Source organism: Oncorhynchus mykiss, chromosome 6 (assembly GCF_013265735.2).
Source record: "Oncorhynchus mykiss isolate Arlee chromosome 6, USDA_OmykA_1.1, whole genome shotgun sequence".
NCBI lineage: Eukaryota > Metazoa > Chordata > Actinopteri > Salmoniformes > Salmonidae > Oncorhynchus > Oncorhynchus mykiss.
This window is the reverse complement of record NC_048570.1, coordinates 86,661,662-86,680,606: the sequence shown is the minus strand read 5'-3', so window position 1 is coordinate 86,680,606 and position 18,945 is coordinate 86,661,662. Positions and strand designations below refer to the sequence as shown.

General features: G+C 47.3%; 1 protein-coding gene across 14 annotated transcripts in view; it reads left to right on the top strand.

Annotated features, from left to right (window-relative positions):
* Positions 1-18,945, top strand: part of LOC110506206 (neogenin) — a 214,967-nt gene that overhangs the window by 149,150 nt on the left and 46,872 nt on the right. For 10 of the 14 annotated variants that reach the window (XM_036981351.1, XM_036981362.1, XM_036981358.1 and 7 more), the window contains exons 8-9: positions 15,174-15,408; positions 17,890-18,044. In XM_036981351.1, coding sequence (XP_036837246.1) covers positions 15,174-15,408; positions 17,890-18,044 — 390 coding nt within the window. The remainder of the gene's footprint in view (positions 1-15,173; positions 15,409-17,889; positions 18,045-18,945) is intronic. The other 4 variants (XM_036981364.1, XM_036981359.1, XM_036981363.1 and 1 more) reach the window with 1 other exon arrangement.

The window sequence follows — 18,945 nt, the reverse complement described above, 5'->3', positions numbered from 1 at the left end:
GTATGAAAACGCCCATGTGGGGGAAAGGGAGAAATACTCATCTGGGGCTGGGTGATGACAAAGTTTTTTTTTATTCTCCATCCTGCTTTTAAAAGTGCTGTTTCTCTGCCAAATCAAGAAGCACCGTACCTCATGATTCCAACAACCAGCACCGTACCTCATGATTCCAACAACCAGCACATCCACCTACAGATATCTACAGTAGCTACCAAACTACCTGCAGAACTGCATTTCTGTAGGTAACCAGATTTAACACGTGTGAATTGTCCCATTAATCCTGAGCAGGTTGGTTAATGGATTAGCATAAATTGGGGTGTCGGTCAGATGGCTCCCTCCAAACAGTGTTCTCTTCTCCCCGTTGGACGGCACTAAGTCAGAAATAATGATGACCTGCAGCTTTTAAGTAGCATTATGCATATCTCAAATAATTGCTCAACAAGGGAGATCAGCAAGGGGTGTCTTGTGACCTAAAACTTGTTTTTGTTTGGGATCAGTCAGTAAAGCAGATGGTCTGACACACTCGCCTGCCCTCAGCAGGACGTCAGAGAGAGCACTCTTATCCCATGACATGAAAGGGCTGTTTTAATGATTCCTACTGCCTTTGTAAGGTACAATAGCTTATTGGCTACAGCTGCCAGGCTAGCAGCCCTTTCTCCCCCTACATTACACCATGGTGGCTTCTTCTCATGAAAGGAGAGAGTTCAGTGCTCTGTTTACAGCTACACAAACAGTGAATGTGGAAAGTTCATATTCCCTGAAGAGTGTATGTAAATATCCATCATATGCCCTTTGCTTATTTCCAGTTTCCATACATTTGATTCCTCCCTGTGTCAGCATGTGGTCCATCAGCATCCTAAACAATCCTATCATTTCTTACAAAAGCTGCCTCACAGAGGTGCCAAAGTAAGTATTCCCTTCCATAGAAATGGCCCAGTTTGACCGTGCTGTTCTGTGAATATCGCTCTCTGAGGCTGGGAGATGATTTTCCTCCTCTAGCTCTGTAATTGAGAGTAGATCTCTCTGGAACGTATCTCCTCTCCTGTGCCGGGTTAGTGTACACAGATCCTCCTTGGTGCCATCTGTTAACTCTCCCCTCCCGCCGCTCTCTCCTATCAGCCACCTGCTCTGTCCCCTGTGCACCTCTGTCCACTGGGCCAAGTGCTAAATATGCTGTCCGGTCCGCACTGTCCCCTCTCTTTTCACCCTCACCGGCTGTCCCCCTCACCGCTGGGGGTCCTTATCCGTTCCCTCCGTCCTCCTCGCCTGTGTCTCCCCCTTCTGTCCTCTTCCTCCTGTGTCTCCCCCTTCTGTCCTCCTCCTCCTGTGTCTCCCCCTTCTGTCCTCCTCCTCCTGTGTCTCCCCCTTCCGTCGTCCTCCTCCTCCCCCTTCCGTCCTCCTCCTCCCCCTTCCGTCCTCCTCCTCCTCCTCCCCCTTCCGTCCTCCTCCTCCCCCTTCTGTCCTCCTCCTCCTGTGTCTCCCCCTTCTGTCCTCCTCCTCCTGTGTCTCCCCCTTCCGTCCTCCTCCTCCTGTGTCTCCCCCTTCCGTCGTCCTCCTCCTCCTGTGTCTCCCCCTTCCGTCGTCCTCCTCCTCCTGTGTCTCCGCCTTCCGTCGTCCTCCTCCTGTGTCTCCCCCTTTTGTCGTCCTCCTCCTGTGTCTCCCCCCCTTCGTCGTCCTCCTCCTGTGTCTTCCCCCCTTCGCCCTCCTCTTCCTGTGCCTCCCCCCTCCCGCCCTCCTCCTCCTGTGTCGTCGTCCTCCTCCTGTGTCTCCCCCTCCCGTCCTCCTCCTCCTCCTGTGTCTCCCCCCTCCCGTCCTCCTGTCTCCCCCCACCCGTCCTCCTCCTCCTGTGTTGTCTTCCTCCTCCTGTGTCTCCCCCCCTACCGTCCTCCTCCTCCTGTGTCTCCCGTCCTCCTCCTCCTCCTGTGTCTCCCGTCCTCCTCCCTCCTGTGTCTCCCGTCCTCCTCCTCCTGTGTCTCCCGTCCTCCCGTCCTCCTGTGTCTCCCGTCCTCCCGTCCTCCTGTGTCTCCCCACTCCCGTCCTCCTCCTCCTATGTCGTCCTCCTCCCGTCCTCCTCCTCCTCCCGTCCTCCTCCTCCTGTGTCTCCTCCTCCCGTCCTCCTCCTCCTGTGTCTCCCCCCCCTCCCGTCCTCCTGTGTCTCCCCCCTCCTGTCCTCCTGTGTCTCCCGTCCTCCTCCTCCTCCTGTGTCTCCCCCCCCCCTCCCGTCCTCCTGTGTCTCCCCCCCCCCTCCCGTCCTCCTGTGTCTCCCGTCCTCCTCCTCCTCCTGTGTCTCCCCCCTCCCGTCCTCCTGTGTCTCCCCCGTGTCGTCCCCCTTCAGATTTGCCCCTTCTCCCTCACTGCTGCCGCGGTTGCATTAGTGTCTATGATAGAAAATGAGTTTGAATCATGTCTGTGCTCAGTCATGTAAAGAATGAATTTAGAAAAAGTTCCAATACAAATAAAATCCATGTGTATAGTATCTTTTTGTAATCCAAACAAACATTTATTTCCTGTTCATCCAAGTTCAGACAGAAAAGCCTCCATGAACGAGCACTACTTCACTGACTAAGACCAGAGTAGAAAAACCGTGTTCTTTGTGTTCTTCCTTCAGGAGTTCCACAAAGCAACACAGACCAGCTCACTGCCACGGGTTTAAAGCCCTCAGTTACTTTTTGGAGCAGGAGACCAAAAATAGCTCTCAAATTGCAGTCCGGAGCAATTTTAGTACACATTCCTTCCTTTGCCATGTGTTCTGTGCAATGTAGGGTGACTAGTTACAAACAGATGTTCGAACAGGACAACAGCAGAAATGGACCTGGATGGGACTAATTCTATAATGTGAGGGTGGCCAAGTGACCCTAGTTAATTCACCCTGTAAACAGGCCTCACTTCCTCCTGTCCTCTCCTATAATGGTGAGGAGCAGAGCCTTTTAATAGGCTTAGTATTGTTACTGACACCATTTAGAAGTATTTGAGCCAGGCCACCACTCGTTGTTAGGTGTTGCTAGTTTAGCATCTTATTGGTCTCTGTAGTCATTTGTGGTCTATACATGTCTGGTTTTCTAGTCATTTACAGTCAAGTGTGTATATTATATGGCTGGGTTGTAGATTGACATTGTAATTGAAAACGAACTAAGAACAAAACGTAGTCAACATATACTGCGTTCAGTATTAACTCTCATGGCGTCTGTGTAGGATGGCAGTCAGTATTGGAGGGGAGCTGATGCAGGAAATCGGCGAATGAACAGGCATTGAGGATGTTGTTTGCTCCTCTGCCCTCTGCTTTTTCCTCCCACATTCATTCAAGAGATGTTCTTCTCTTTTGCATTGCAATGCTTGTTTTTCTCCCCTCAGCATGTAAGCACCCCTTCAGATATTCAAGTGCTCCTCTCTCAGCATACAGAGTGTGTTTGACCCCCCCCTGGTTCGGAGGCGCCCGCTGTAGAAGGGAATTGTATAGGATAATCAAATACCAGCAGGAGTTGATTGGCTGAGTCTACTTCATCTCATACTTATAGGACTCCTGTTTTTTTAAATATGATGTCTGTTATACCGGGGTAGTACATCTGTTATACCGGGGTATTGTGTCTGTTATACCGGGGTAGTACATCTGTTATACCGGGGTAGTGTGTCTGTTGTACCGGGGTAGTGTGTCTGTTGTACCGGGGTAGCGCGTCTGTTGTACCAGGGTAGCGCGTCTGTTGTACCGGGGTAGCGCGTCTGTTGTACCGGGGTAGCGGGTCAGGTGTCTGACTATTTTACCAGGGCAGCGGGTCAGGTGTCTATATTGTACCAGGGTAGCGGGTCAGGTGTCTGACTATTTTACCAGGGTAGCGGGTCAGGTGTCTGACTATTGTACCAGGGTAGCGGGTCAGGTGTCTGTCTATTGTACCAGGGTAGCGGGTCAGGTGTCTGTCTATTGTACCAGGGTAGCGGGTCAGGTGTCTGTCTATTGTACCAGGGTAGCGGGTCAGGTGCCTGTATTTTACCAGGGTAGCGGGTCAGGTGCCTGTATTTTACCAGGGTAGTGGGTCAGGTGTCTGTATTGTACCAGGGTAGCGGGTCAGGGGTCTGTATTGTACCAGGGTAGCGGGTCAGGTGTCTGTCTATTTTACCAGGGTAGCGGGTCAGGTGCCTGTATTGTACCAGGGTAGCGGGTCAGGTGCCTGTATTGTACCAGGGTAGCGGGTCAGGTGCCTGTATTTTACCAGGGTAGTGCGTCAGGTGTCTGTATTGTACCAGGTGACTGTATTGTACCAGGTGTCTGTATTGTACCAGGTGTCTGTAGTTTACCAGGGTAGTTGGTCAGGCGTCTGTAGTTGGTCAGGCGTCTGTAGTGGGTCAGGTGTCTGTTTTGTACCAGGGTAGTGTATTGCACCAGGTATCTGTATTGTGCATGGGTAGTGCGTTTGTGCAAGGGTAGTGCGTTGGACCAGGGGCGTGCGTTGGACCAGGGGCGTGGGTGGAGTGGATAAAACCAAGAAGAGCTCAGTCACACCGAGGCTTTAACAGGAATCAGTCACTCCACCCATAATGACCAGTTCTCTACCCCCCCCACCCCCCCACACACACACACACACACACACAGCCTCTTTCCTCCTCTCTTTGTCCCCTTCTTCCCCATCTCTCTTCCTCACTCTTACCCTCTCCCTCAGCACATTGTCCCAGTCGGTCCCCACCCAGAGCAGAAAACCACTCTAGTCAACACTAAACTGACAGGACACAGAGCACTTTCACCACAGCCAAACACAAATGCCTGTTGAGAAATGGACTTTCTCCATCTAATGACTGGCTGAGTGCTTTTTTTGTTTTGCAGAGCGTGGGAGCAGTCGCATGATAAATTGAAATCAGTGGTGTTGGAATGCAGAGGCTGACATAGTGATAGATCAGAGAGGGAGAGATCTCCACTGCCAGGCTTGCCAGCCAAGCTGCTGGGGAAGTTTTCACTTGGGCATAGCAGAGTGGGATAGAATCAATAGGATATTATAGAGTATAATTCAACCTAGCAGTGCTGTTTTTGATGGATGTGTCAATACTGATTAGACTGGAAAGAGGAACTATAGTATCTACAGAATACTACTACTGCAGAGAATACTACTAGTGCAGCAGAGAATACTACTACTGCAGAGAATACTACTACTGCAGAGAATACTACTAGTGCATCAGAGAATACTACTAGTGCAGCAGAGAATACTACTAGTGCAGCAGAGAATACTACTAGTGCAGCAGAGAATACTACTAGTGCAGCAGAGAATACTACTAGTGCAGCAGAGAATACTACTAGTGCAGCAGAGAATACTACTAGTGCAGCAGAGAATACTACTAGTGCAGCAGAGAATACTACTAGTGCAGCAGAGAATACTACTGCAGCCCAGAATACTCCTGCAGCCCAGAATGCTACTACAGTATACTACTACAGCCCAGAATGCTACTACAGTATACTACTACAGCCCAGAATGCTACTACAGTATACTACTACAGCCCAGAATGCTACTACAGTATACTACTACAGCCTAGAATGCTACTACAGTATACTACTACAGCCCAGAATGCTACTACAGTATACTACTACAGCCCAGAATGCTACTACAGTATGCTACTACAGTATACTACTACAGCCTTCCCAGTTACAACGAAGATGAGAGAAAGCAGTGCTAAAAATACAATTTAGGGACTCCTATGGGGCTCTGTACAACCCAACAAGAACACAAATGTAAACCCCTAGTGTCTGTCAGGGGGATAGAAGCTGTATCTTCAGGCCGGGGTCAGGGACAGGGCGACCAGACACTATTTGTGTTGTGTGTCACTGTGGCGTCTGTAGCCGTGTCTGTAAAGTCATAAAGCGAGCAGTGGTCCCCGTGCGACGCTCACCGCCATGTAAATGTGACAGGTTTACGCGCCCCGCATGTCGCCCCCCTCTCAGGAAGGCCTCGGAGAAGAGACGGGAGCGAGTCAGAGAGATGGCGAATTGAATCAGAGCGACTGTTGGTTTTACAGCTACGCACTCTGACAAGGGCCTTTTTATTAGCCTTGGAAGATGGATGGTGTACCAGCTAGTGTGATATTAGTTTATATGGGGTACGTTCAAGATTGGAAATGAAATGTTTTGAAAATGTATAGAAATGAGGTTAGTTCAAACATACAGCCTACAGTAGTAACATGCAAGGTATTCTTAGTGCCCCATCAATAGTAAATACACTAAATAGTGGTGTTACCCAGAAGGCTCGGCCCACCTACAGGAAGTAATGGTAGTGTTACCCAGAAGGCATGGCCCACCTACAGTAAGTAATGGTAGTGTTACCCAAAAGGCTTGGCCCACCTACAGGAAGTAATGGTAGTGTTACCCAGAATGCTCGGCCCACCTACAGGAAGTAATGGTAGTGTTACCCAGAAGGCTCGGCCCACCTACAGGAAGTAATGGTAGCGTTACCCAGAAGGCTCGGCCCACCTACAGGAAGTAATGGTTGTGTTACCCAGAATGCTCGGCCCACCTACAGGAAGTAATGGTAGTGTTACCCAGAAGGCTCGGCCCACCTACAGGAAGTAATGGTAGTGTTACCCAGAAGGCTCGGCCCACCTACAGGAAGTAATGGTAGTGTTACCCAGAAGGCTCGGCCCACCTACAGGAAGTAATGGTTGTGTTACCCAGAAGGCTCGGCCCACCTACAGTAAGTAATGGTAGTGTTACCCAGAATGCTCGGCCCACCTACAGGAAGTAATGGTAGTGTTACCCAGAAGGCTCGGCCCACCTACAGGAAGTAATGGTAGTGTTACCCAGAAGGCTCGGCCCACCTACAGTAAGTAATGGTAGTGTTACCCAGAAGGCTCGGCCCACCTACAGGAAGTAATGGTAGTGTTACCCAGAATGCTCGGCCCACCTACAGGAAGTAATGGTAGTGTTACCCAGAAGGCTCGGCCCACCTACAGTAAGTAATGGTAGTGTTACCCAGAAGGCTCGGCCCACCTACAGTAAATAATGGTAGTGTTACCCAGAAGGCTCGGCCCACCTACAGGAAGTAATGGTAGTGTTAACCAGAAGGCTCGGCCCACCTACAGGAAGTAATGGTAGTGTTACCCAGAAGGCTTGGCCCACCTACAGGAAGTAATGGTAGTGTTACCCAGAAGGCTCAGGCCACCTACAGGAAGTAATGGTAGAAGAAACACAGACAACCCTAACTAGAACCCCCACTTCCTCCTTCTACCTCTGATTACTGGGCCTGTGTGGTTTCCACTGTGAGCAGTTAGGCAGTTGACCAGAAGACTGTGGTTTCCACTGTGTGCTGTGTGTGTGTGTGTGTGTATTTGTATTTACCACACTCTGTTCAAGGACCGTGAGCGTGGGTTTAACTGCCAATTTGCTCCCTTGGGCTTTGTTTACTCTACAATGGTTAGGACCGGCAGTGGTTGGTTCCTGAAGCATATTGTTCTTTGTATATTTTCCCTGATTGTTCATTCCATCTGTGAGATTCATTTGCTTTTACACGAGGACAGAATATTACCATCCGTGTGTTTTTCTGTTATTCTGTATGATAATTCAACCCACTTTCTTTTTACAATGGAAACTGTAAGGTTATGTTTCTTTACACTTTCCTGTATCTTTTCACTGCTTTTTTTCCAAGGTCACACTTTCAACCTTGTTATCGTGGCTGTTTTTAGCCCTGACCTGGGCTTGGTGTGTCACCTGCCTCAGCCTCACGCTCCAGTCACACCTTCCCTATCACTTTATCACTCACACTCCATCCAGGATGCTGGTTGCTGTTGTTGGATACCACCCATCCCCGGAGTCTACTTTCAGGGCTCTACTCGGCCCAAACAGCCTAAATGGGTGGAAGAGCCACGTTGCGCCAAAACAAAGCTCTTCCTCTATACCCCGACAGGTCACCTGACCCCCAGCGGGGCCCCTGGGCTCCTGGCTCAGAGATGGGCGGCGTTGCCAGGCTAGCGTTTCCTTTTCACGTCAACCGCCCCCTGTCGTGCCACCCTCCCTCTACGCATATTGACCATCATGCAACATTCCAGGGTGGTATATAATAGGCTACCCGCCTTGATGTCCCTGTGCGTGATATCCACCCCACGTAGACCAGCCCAGCGACCCTGATTACACTCTGTGAATCCAGGGGGGGGGGGGGTTCCTCTCTGAGTTACACTAACAATTCATTTATTTGAACCTTTCCTCTCCTGTTGGGAGAAACCTGGCACAAGCACCCCTGAGATATCAAACCACTTACCGTACTGTACACAGTTACGTGTTGAGAATTCAATTCACACACCAGGTAATAAGAACCTGCGGTCTGTTGGGGATGATGATGATGATGATGATGATGATGTAGGGTACAACACATTTCCTGCTTTTTCAACTCTACAGGAGGAACCACTGTGAGTGCCCCCCCCCCCTCCCGGTTCTTCTCCACTGAGCATGTTTACCACTGGATGCATATGATGCTAATTTCCCCAAAGAAAGACTACAAGACGGGGGGGAGGAGGGGTGGCAATCAACATAGAAAAAGATGTCCATGCTCTTATTCATTTACATATCAGGGCTCATGCCACAGCAGGCGCCTCACATGTTTTGGGCGAAGGGGGGGGGGGACTTGATATACAATCATGACCCTACAGTGGAAGTGGATCAAGGGATGATGTTTGTCTGATGAGGAAGGGGATGCTGTATGTATGCATGTACACACCAGACATTTTAATTATTGATGTAACCAACCTGATTCAATTATCGGCTGTGTTTCAAAGCAGATGACAGTCCAAGGGGAATTTACTGCGTATATTAAACGTGTACACTCTTGTGATGGGAGACGAGCATGCAGGCGCTCTGGGACCACAGATAGAGGGAAGGACTTTAAAGTGTCAAGGGCGGAGATTTATTAGGGGGATGGAGGAGATGAGTGGGACAGGGGGGGCAAAAGGAGTAAGACTGACTGCTCCATGGGCCTGCTTTAGCCCTAGCAGGGAGGGAGGTTAGACCTCCTCTAGGGAGCCTACCTCTCCACCCTCACCAGATGAGTCTCTGTACACTTACTCCATCATATCCCCTGATGCCTGGAACACTAGGGGGCATCCCTAAACCCTAATCCTGCTCTCATGCTGTGACCCCCCCCCCCCCCCCCCACCCCACCCTCTCCACCAGACCCCCCCCAACCACCCTCTCCACCAGATCCCCCCCCGTCCGTCCGTCCACTGCAGTTGTGTTGTCCTCCTACAGCTCCATCCCCTTATCTCACCAGCCAGAGGGTCCTCAGGCAGAAAGGAGGCCATCTCCCCCCCCCCCCCCCCCCCCCCAAATAAAAAATTAAAACCAGACCCATCTCGAATGTTTCATCTTCCACACGTCTCTGATGCCTTAGTTCCACTTTGCTCTATTTGTAGGCTGTTATGCAGTTAGTTGGCTCTTTGTTGATGACGAAGAAAACAGAAAGTGTCTTCCAATGAGTTGAGTGAGATCTGGCAACGCTGTTGGTAGCTGTAGGTTTTCTACTTCCTGTTGAACCACCATACCACAGTACAACAAGCCCTTCACTTGTCCCTGGGTTCTCTTACTATGAGCTGTTCCACAAAATACCTTCCTTATCTGTGCTTCATAAAATAAAGAATATGCCAGGTTTTAGATCCCAGATTTCCAATATGCTGCAAACACCTGTTGAAATGGTGCAGGGAGTGTAAGAAATGAATATGGAGATACCGAGAACTCATGCGGACAGCTCCACATCACCCAGAACCTATGAACTCATGTCTAACCGTAGCTCTACAGTGGATTACTTTTCTTTCTCTGTGGCGCGAGCCTCACTGAAAAGCAGCTTTAATGCCACCTTCTCAGGAGGGAAACCCCATGTGTATCATGTTACTGATCTGTGTTTTGTGCCTTGGGCAGTGGGCGTTCTGTAACCCTTATAGACTTTATAGGAAATCCGATGCCTCTCCCGTCCCTCACGACTCCCCTCACCACGTAAAAAGGTGTCAGAAACAGAAACACTTTGTTCTTAAAGGAAAACAGGCAGAGGTGGCCCCGAAGAGGAGGGTGGGGGAGGAACAGCGTCCTCCTCTTGATCAAGTCCAACGCTTGGCCAACCGACGAACGAGAGGAAGCAAGGGCCCGGGAGATAAAGAACAAACAACATGTTTCATCTGCCTCTCCATCTTTCTCGTTCCCTCCCTCGTTTTTGTCTTGAAGACATTTGTCTGTCTCTTACCCGAGTTTGTATCTTGTCGACACATCAAGAGCCTCTCCAAATGTCACGTTCTGTCAGAATTCTATTTCCTCTGATGTTATCGGCTGGAGACTAGCAAGAGAACATGGCCAATTGAACAAATGAATGACTGAAATGGTCTTCGCTTTGCTTCCATCAGCAATGAATTGGATACGACCACACCACGATCGTTCTCGCTTGATCAGAACCCCCCACAAACACTGTTTCAGAACATCTCCTCAAAGGAAGCATCACGAATCAGTCAAGATCGCAGTCTGTCTGCCATCACACATGTTCTTGTTGAAGTTCTATGAAAGCTTGGATGTGTTCATTTAGCTGCTTAACTGACCATGATATTTTCCCGAAAAGGAATCAAGACATTTCCTTTAAATATTTTAGCTCTATCAGTATTTTTGAACCATCTTATATCAGCTCTCTCCATTTCATGTGCCATATCTCATCCTCTTCTGCTGAGGAGCATGACCATCTCTCTTCCCTCTCTCTCCTCCTTCCTTCCCTCCCGGAGTTAAAAGCGCTCATTCTGTAATGAGCCATTAGTGTAGCCATGTGGCTCTGTTCAGCGACATTACATGAACCCAACCCACAGACAGAAGCAGAGACTGTTTCCTTCACTTCTGAGACTAGTTCTACCATTATGCAACACTTGGCAAGACCTCTCACTCTCCAGGTTACATAGTAGCGACTTTGAACACTGCCTGGTGACGTCACTGTTGACCTGAATCCTAAATTACCATGCTTTCTTTGTATGTAACAGCAATTAGATATTTGAAAGCCCAACAGCCGGCCAATGAGCTAAGTGTCCTGTGGGTGTACGTGTGCCGAGAGGGGACTTTCTAAAACCCACGGCCGTCTACCCGTCAGACAAAGTGGCAGCGCATTCTGCCAGTTATGTTTTCATATGCCCACAAAGTTGACGTATTGTACAACTCGTATTGACATTACTAGAAGCTTAGGCACCAGTTACTTCCCTTCTAATCAAACTTGAAAAGGTACTGGAGATATTTTGTTCTGAAGAGCTCCACTGATATGATTCAGCTGCCCTGGAAAGTACAGTATGTTTCATTGTCCATTATTAAGATTCTTCTGTTATTAACAGTTTCCTTTGAATCTTTTTGTCTAACTCTTTCTTATACACAGTACCCAGATACCTGGTTAAGGTAGAGGATAACTTTCCTCATTAGCTCCTAATGCCAGCCATTCATTACCAGTGTCACACGCCCTAATGACACAATTAATCTACTAGAAATAGACCATCAGAACAGCTACGATTTCTTCCTTACTGTAACTGTCCATGGCTGAGAATAGATGGAAGACTGATTGTGACCAGGAGACTGAGACATGTCCTGTTCTCTGTAATACCACTGAGACTAACATTAACAAGGAGGAGACTGAGACATGGCCTGTTCTCTACAGTACCACTGAGACTAACATTATGGTTTTCATCTACTCGCTGTATGCCCGGTGCCAACTTGGACATAGTGGTCCTTAGCACGTGGCCGCATGCCAGCGCCTCGCTAGGCAGCTCAGGAACCTCTCCGCCCAGTTGACTGCCATCTTTCTAAACGCTTTTCTTTCCCTTTATTCCTTATTCCTTCCCCGGCAATTTGCTCCGGGTTCTGTCTCCAACAGACTGGTCATCCTCCAGCTGAGCCTTAAAGCCCAGTGGACCGAGGGGAGTGGAGGGGGGCAAGCCCCGGCCCAACGGAGTAAGCTTGGGCGGTATCCAGATTCATACCTTCATCCCGACCTTGTGCCAATCCGGGATATTCAGTAATACCAACACCGACCACAAGGGGCGCTGTTTTCAAACCCCACTGATACTCTGAAATCCGAAGGTTAGCAATGCTAAAAAGTCCCATAGAGAATGCTAACTAAATGCTAACAAGCGTATTGTGAAGATTTTATACAATCTGACCTAAACTACACAACTAACTCAAAAATGCTACTTACGGTTTGCTGCACACACAACAAATATAAGCCACAAGGCTCTTGATCCAAGAGGGAATTCTCTGCAGCTAGATAGTTAAATAGCTACTAAATTAGCAAACCACATGCACAACTGCTGAGCATTTAGCACATTTTTGACAGTTAACTTAAACTTGATAATGAAAAATGATGTGACAGGTGAAATGAACAACACGATCTTTATCTCCTAATGTATTGCACAAGTTTACTGCAGGTATTTATCATCTATCTCCTAATGTAATGCACAAGTTTACTGCAGGTATTTATAATCTATATCTCCTAATGTAATGCACAAGTTTACTGCAGGTATTTATCATCTATCTCCTAATGTAATGCACAAGTTTACTGCAGGTATTTATCATCTATCTCCTAATGTATTGCACAAGTTTACTGCAGGTATTTATCATCTATCTCCTAATGTAATGCACAAGTTTACTGCAGGTATTTATCATCTATCTCCTAATGTAATGCACAAGTTTACTGCAGGTATTTATCATCTATCTCCTAATGTAATGCACAAGTTTACTGCAGGTATTTATCATCTATCTCCTAATGTAATGCACAAGTTTACTGCAGGTATTTATCATCTATCTCCTAATGTAATGCACAAGTTTACTGCAGGTATTTATCATCTATCTCCTAATGTAATGCACAAGTTTACTGCAGGTATTTATCATCTATCTCCTAATGTAATGCACAAGTTTACTGCAGGCATTTATCATCTATCTCCTAATGTAATGCACAAGTTTACTGCAGGTATTTATCATCTATCTCCTAATGTAATGCACAAGTTTACTGCAGGCATTTATCATCTATCTCCTAATGTAATGCACAAGTTTACTGCAGGTATTTATCATCTATCTCCTAATGTATTGCACAAGTTTACTGCAGGTATTTATCATCTATCTCCTAATGTATTGCACAAGTTTACTGCAGGTATTTATCATCTATCTCCTAATGTATTGCACAAGTTTACTGCAGGTATTTATCATCTATCTCCTAATGTAATGCACAAGTTTACTGCAGGTATTTATCATCTATCTCCTAATGTAATGCACAAGTTTACTGCAGGTATTTATCATCTATCTCCTAATGTATTGCACAAGTTTACTGCAGGTATTTATCATCTATCTCCTAATGTAATGCACAAGTTTACTGCAGGTATTTATCATCTATCTCCTAATGTATTGCACAAGTTTACTGCAGGTATTTATCATCTATCTCCTAATGTAATGCACAAGTTTACTGCAGGTATTTATCATCTATCTCCTAATGTAATGCACAAGTTTACTGCAGGTATTTACTTAAAAAGTAGCTACAAATATTCACATTTATAAAATAAAAAAAATATGGTATTGAAATAACGTCTAATGGCTTTTTCCAAATACCCCGGTATACGGTGTGTGTATACGGTATACCGCCCAAGCCTAAAACCGTCTCTGACCGAGAGCGTCCTACGTACACATACAGATATACAGCTGTATAGACACACACACACACACACACACACACACACACACACACACAAATGGACACACACAACTGTCATAGACATGTCAGGACTGTTTATGATATGAGGATATAACCTCTGAAAGTCATACGATTAACAGATATGTAAACCCTGCAGCAGCCCAGTCACACTGACAGACTGACAGCTCACTCTGTGTACTAGTCAGTAATTGCTGTGAATGATGCCTCCTCTACGTTCCGTCTAATGGCTCGTGTCGTTACAGAGAAGCTGTAGTGAAATGAACCAGACTTAATGCATTTCCTAGAGTTCTGAATCAGATGGATGTATATCCTCCTCAGGCCCTCTTTGTAAAATAGCTTTATGTTTATGGAGGGAGATGGAGCCCAGGTATTCCCAGTTGTTGGCTGTTTCTGTGATTGAATATTTTGTTGATGATTAGATTGTTTACATTTTATTTTGGCGTGTATTTTTTATTATGGGAGGTGAGGAGAATTTTCTCTCAGTGCCCAAGGAAAATATGTTGTAACTCTGTAGAATGACACTTATTTATTATCTTCCCTTTACTCAAATATACAGGGGAATCAATTCCCTGTGTGTGTGTGTGTGTGTGTGTGTGTGTGTGTGTGTGTGTGTAATATACAGCAAATCCCACACCACTCTGTTCAATATCCAAGGTCATGGCACTGCTGGAATCTGTCATATAAACAGATAGTCTAGTCTCCCTGAATAAGCATCTCCTCAGTGTGTCATGGTGGATAGATGTTCTATGGTCAGCATTCATTTGCATATAGAGTTGTATTTCTCTCTCTATATATACCCCATATGTTTAGTTTCTATGCATTTTGGCATTGCCCTCGACTTGATTCCTTTGACCTGCTACCAATGGAAATGCCACAGTCTCTCTAACATTCTTTCCCTGTGTTGTCTGAGTCGTCTAGAATAAAATAGAAAGCAGATATACCCATGTCTAACCACAGATTGTTCTGAGACAGCACCAAATGACATTTTTTCACATTGCTGTGGGTAGACTGTGGAATAGCGCCAGTACAAGTGCATTAAAACATTATAGGGTGGGTTTGACAGTTGGTGTGGAACTCTAAGGTCACACTTTGCTATGTAGAATATGTACAAAGTCTAGACTGTATTTTCTATATGTGTTCATACACCAGTCAGTGGTGTTTGTGTTGCTCCCCTCTTCCATTAGAGATGTTGTGCATGTTTAGTCTCCTTCTTTTTGTATTGTGTTTCGTTGTGATTATTCCAGCGTGATATTAGTGTGTTTTTGTGATTCCTTGTCATGCCGAGAGCTCTTTTTTTTTGTCACGTGGTTATTTTGTGTGTTTCTTCTGTTTTCTTTTTTTGTTCTCCTTTATTTCGCTGTCCTTTCCTTTCTCTTCTTCTCTCTGTTCCTTTTGGATGCCGTCCGTCCGTCCACCTCTTTCTCCTTCTCTCTCTCGCTGTCTTCTTCACCTCCCTTCACCTTCCATCCACCTGACCCCTACTCATCTCCCACCACTCCACCCTCAAAGATGTAGCCCTCCCCACCCCTCCTCCCCCCTCACTGACTCCTGACACTACTGACCATGTAACGCCAGGCTCCAGAGGTGTGGCTAACCCCACTGGCCCCACCCCCTCCGCCCCCCGTGACGTCGTGGCCTCGCTGGTCTCCACCCGCTTCATCAAGCTCACCTGGCGCCCTCCTGCTGAGCCCAACGGAGAAGACCTCACCTACTCTGTCTACTTCAATCAGGAGGGTACCAACAGGTACCTACCTACACAGTACAGTATTACACACTACTCAGTGTATTATAGCAGGTAGGCCCTCTATTCAGTACAGTACATCATACACACTACTGAGGGCCCCTATAGCATACACCCTGCTGAGGGCCCCTATAGCATGCACACTGCTGAGGGCCCCTATAGCATGCACACTGCTGAGGGCCCCTATAGCATGCACACTGCTGAGGGCCCCGATAGCATGCACACTGCTGAGGGCCCCGATAGCATGCACACTGCTGAGGGCCCCGATAGCATGCACACTGCTGAGGGCCCCGATAGCATGCACACTGCTGAGGGCCCCGATAGCATGCACACTGCTGAGGGCCCCGATAGCATGCACACTACCCAGTGTACAGGTAGACTCTTGCTATGTAATGGTGTGTCGTCTGTAAATACAATACTGTCCACTCAGTAGAAATCAAGTGATATAGTATTGCTTGGCTTCTTTTGATAGTGTGTACACTAACTGGGCTGTTGATAGTGTATACACTAACTGGGCTGTTGATAGTGTGTGCACTAACTGGGCTGTTGATAGTGTGTACACTAACTGGGCTGTTGATAGTGTGTACACTAACTGGGCTGTTGATAGTGTGTACACTAACTGGGCTGTTGATAGTGTGTACACTAACTGGGCTGTTGATAGTGTGTGCACTAACTGGGCTGTTGATAGTGTGTGCACTAACTGGGCTGTTGATAGTGTGTGCACTAACTGGGCTGTTGATAGTGTGTACACTAACTGGGCTGTTGATAGTGTATACACTAACTGGGCTGTTGATAGTGTGTGCACTAACTGGGCTGTTGATAGTGTATACACTAACTGGGCTGTTGATAGTGTGTACACTAACTGGGCTGTTGATAGTGTGTGCACTAACTGGGCTGTTGATAGTGTATACACTAACTGGGCTGTTGATAGTGTGTGCACTAACTGGGCTGTTGATAGTGTGTGCACTAACTGGGCTGTTGATAGTGTGTGCACTAACTGGGCTGTTGATAGTGTATACACTAACTGGGCTGTTGATAGTGTATACACTAACTGGGCTGTTGATAGTGTGTGCACTAACTGGGCTGTTGATAGTGTATACACTAACTGGGCTGTTGATAGTGTATACACTAACTGGGCTGTTGATAGTGTGTACACTAACTGGGCTATTGATAGTGTGTGCACTAACTGGGCTGTTGATAGTGTGTGCACTAACTGGGCTGTTGATAGTGTGTACACTAACTGGGCTGTTGATAGTGTGTGCACTAACTGGGCTGTTGATAGTGTGTACACTAACTGGGCTATTGATAGTGTGTGCACTAACTGGGCTGTTGATAGTGTGTGCACTAACTGGGCTGTTGATAGTGTGTGCACTAACTGGGCTGTTGATAGTGTGTACACTAACTGGGCTATTGATAGTGTGTGCACTAACTGGGCTGTTGATAGTGTGTGCACTAACTGGGCTGTTGATAGTGTGTGCACTAACTGGGCTGTTGATAGTGTGTACACTAACTGGGCTGTTGATAGTGTGTGCACTAACTGGGCTGTTGATAGTGTGTGCACTAACTTGGCTATTGATAGTGTGTGCACTAACTGGGCTATTGATAGTGTGTGCACTAACTGGGCTATTGATAGTGTGTGCACTAACTGGGCTGTTGATAGTGTGTGCACTAACTGGGCTATTGATAGTGTGTGCACTAACTGGGCTATTGATAGTGTGTGCACTAACTGGGCTGTTGATAGTGTGTACACTAACTGGGCTGTTGATAGTGTGTGCACTAACTGGGCTGTTGATAGTGTGTACACTAACTGGGCTATTGATAGTGTGTGCACTAACTGGGCTGTTGATAGTGTGTACACTAACTGGGCTGTTGATAGTGTGTGTACTAACTGGGCTGTTGATAGTGTGTGCACTAACTGGGCTGTTGATAGTGTGTACACTAACTGGGCTGTTGATAGTGTGTGCACTAACTGGGCTGTTGATAGTGTGTACACTAACTGGGCTATTGATAGTGTGTGCACTAACTGGGCTGTTGATAGTGTGTACACTAACTGGGCTGTTGATAGTGTGTGTACTAACTGGGCTGTTGATAGTGTGTGCACTAACTGGGCTGTTGATAGTGTGTACACTAACTGGGCTGTTGATAGTGTGTGTACTAACTGGGCTGTTGATAGTGTGTGCACTAACTGGGCTGTTGATAGTGTGTGCACTAACTGGGCTGTTGATAGTGTGTGCACTAACTGGGCTGTTGATAGTGTGTACACTAACTGGGCTGTTGATAGTGTGTGCACTAACTGGGCTGTTGATAGTGTGTGCACTAACTGGGCTGTTGATAGTGTGTGCACTAACTGGGCTGTTGATAGTGTGTACACTAACTGGGCTGTTGATAGTGTGTACACTAACTGGGCTGTTGATAGTGTGTACACTAACTGGGCTGTTGATAGTGTGTACACTAACTGGGCTGTTGTGTGTGTGTGTCTCTCAGGGAGCGTATCCTGAACACCAGTCGGCCAGGTGAGATGCAGGTGACCATTCAGAACCTGATGCCGGACTCCAAGTACAAGTTCCGGGTGGTGGCACACAACAAGAACGGCCTGGGAGAGAGCTCTGCCGTCCTCAAGGTGGCCACCCAGGGTGAAGGTAAAACACACACACACACAGACAAACATACTGTATACTCTACAAACAAACACTTACACAGGGATAAACATGAACCCAGACCACCCCACTGTCACTCTCCTCTCTAGGCCGTAGAAACATCCTCTGTAGTGGTTGTTCATTTCCTTCCAGTTACTTACTTACCTGTGTGTGTGAGAGAGGTGTGTGAGGTGTGTGTTTAAACATGGCCTCCCATACTGTGGCTGAGGAAGAAGGGTGTGTGTGTGTTTGTGAGAGAGGTGTGTGTTTAAACATGGCCTCCCATACTGTGGCTGAGGAAGAAGGGTGTGTGTGCGTGTGTTTGTGAGAGAGGTGTGTGCTTAAACATGGCCTCCCATACTGTGGCTGAGGAAGAAGGGGGGGTGTGTATAGTGGGGTATGGTAGGCAGGCTGAATTAAAATGCATCCTCCTTCCTTCCAGTTCTCCAATCCGTAATACCTCCTCCGTCAAACATTGACACTGTATCCATTCACAGTGTATACTATACTTTGACACTGTATCCATTCACAGTGTATACCAGGCCTTTTTAGGATGTTGTGACTGGAGCGTTTTCCCCTCACAGCTCTACAGTAGACATGCTAAAGGCTTCCCCCTCCATGGCACAGTGGAGGTGAACACCCTTCTATTCATCTCTCCTTCTCTCTCCCTCACAGCTCAGCCTATTCATCTCTCCTTCTCTCCCTCACAGCTCAACCTATTCATCTCTCCTTCTCTCTCCCTCACAGCTCAGCCTATCCATCTCTCCTTTTCTCTCTCTCATCACGGCTCAGCCTATCCATCTCTCCTTCTCTCTCCCTCACGGCTCAGCCTATTCATCTCTCCTTCTCTCTCCCTCACGGCTCAGCCTATCCATCTCTCCTTCTCTCTCCCTCACGGCTCAGC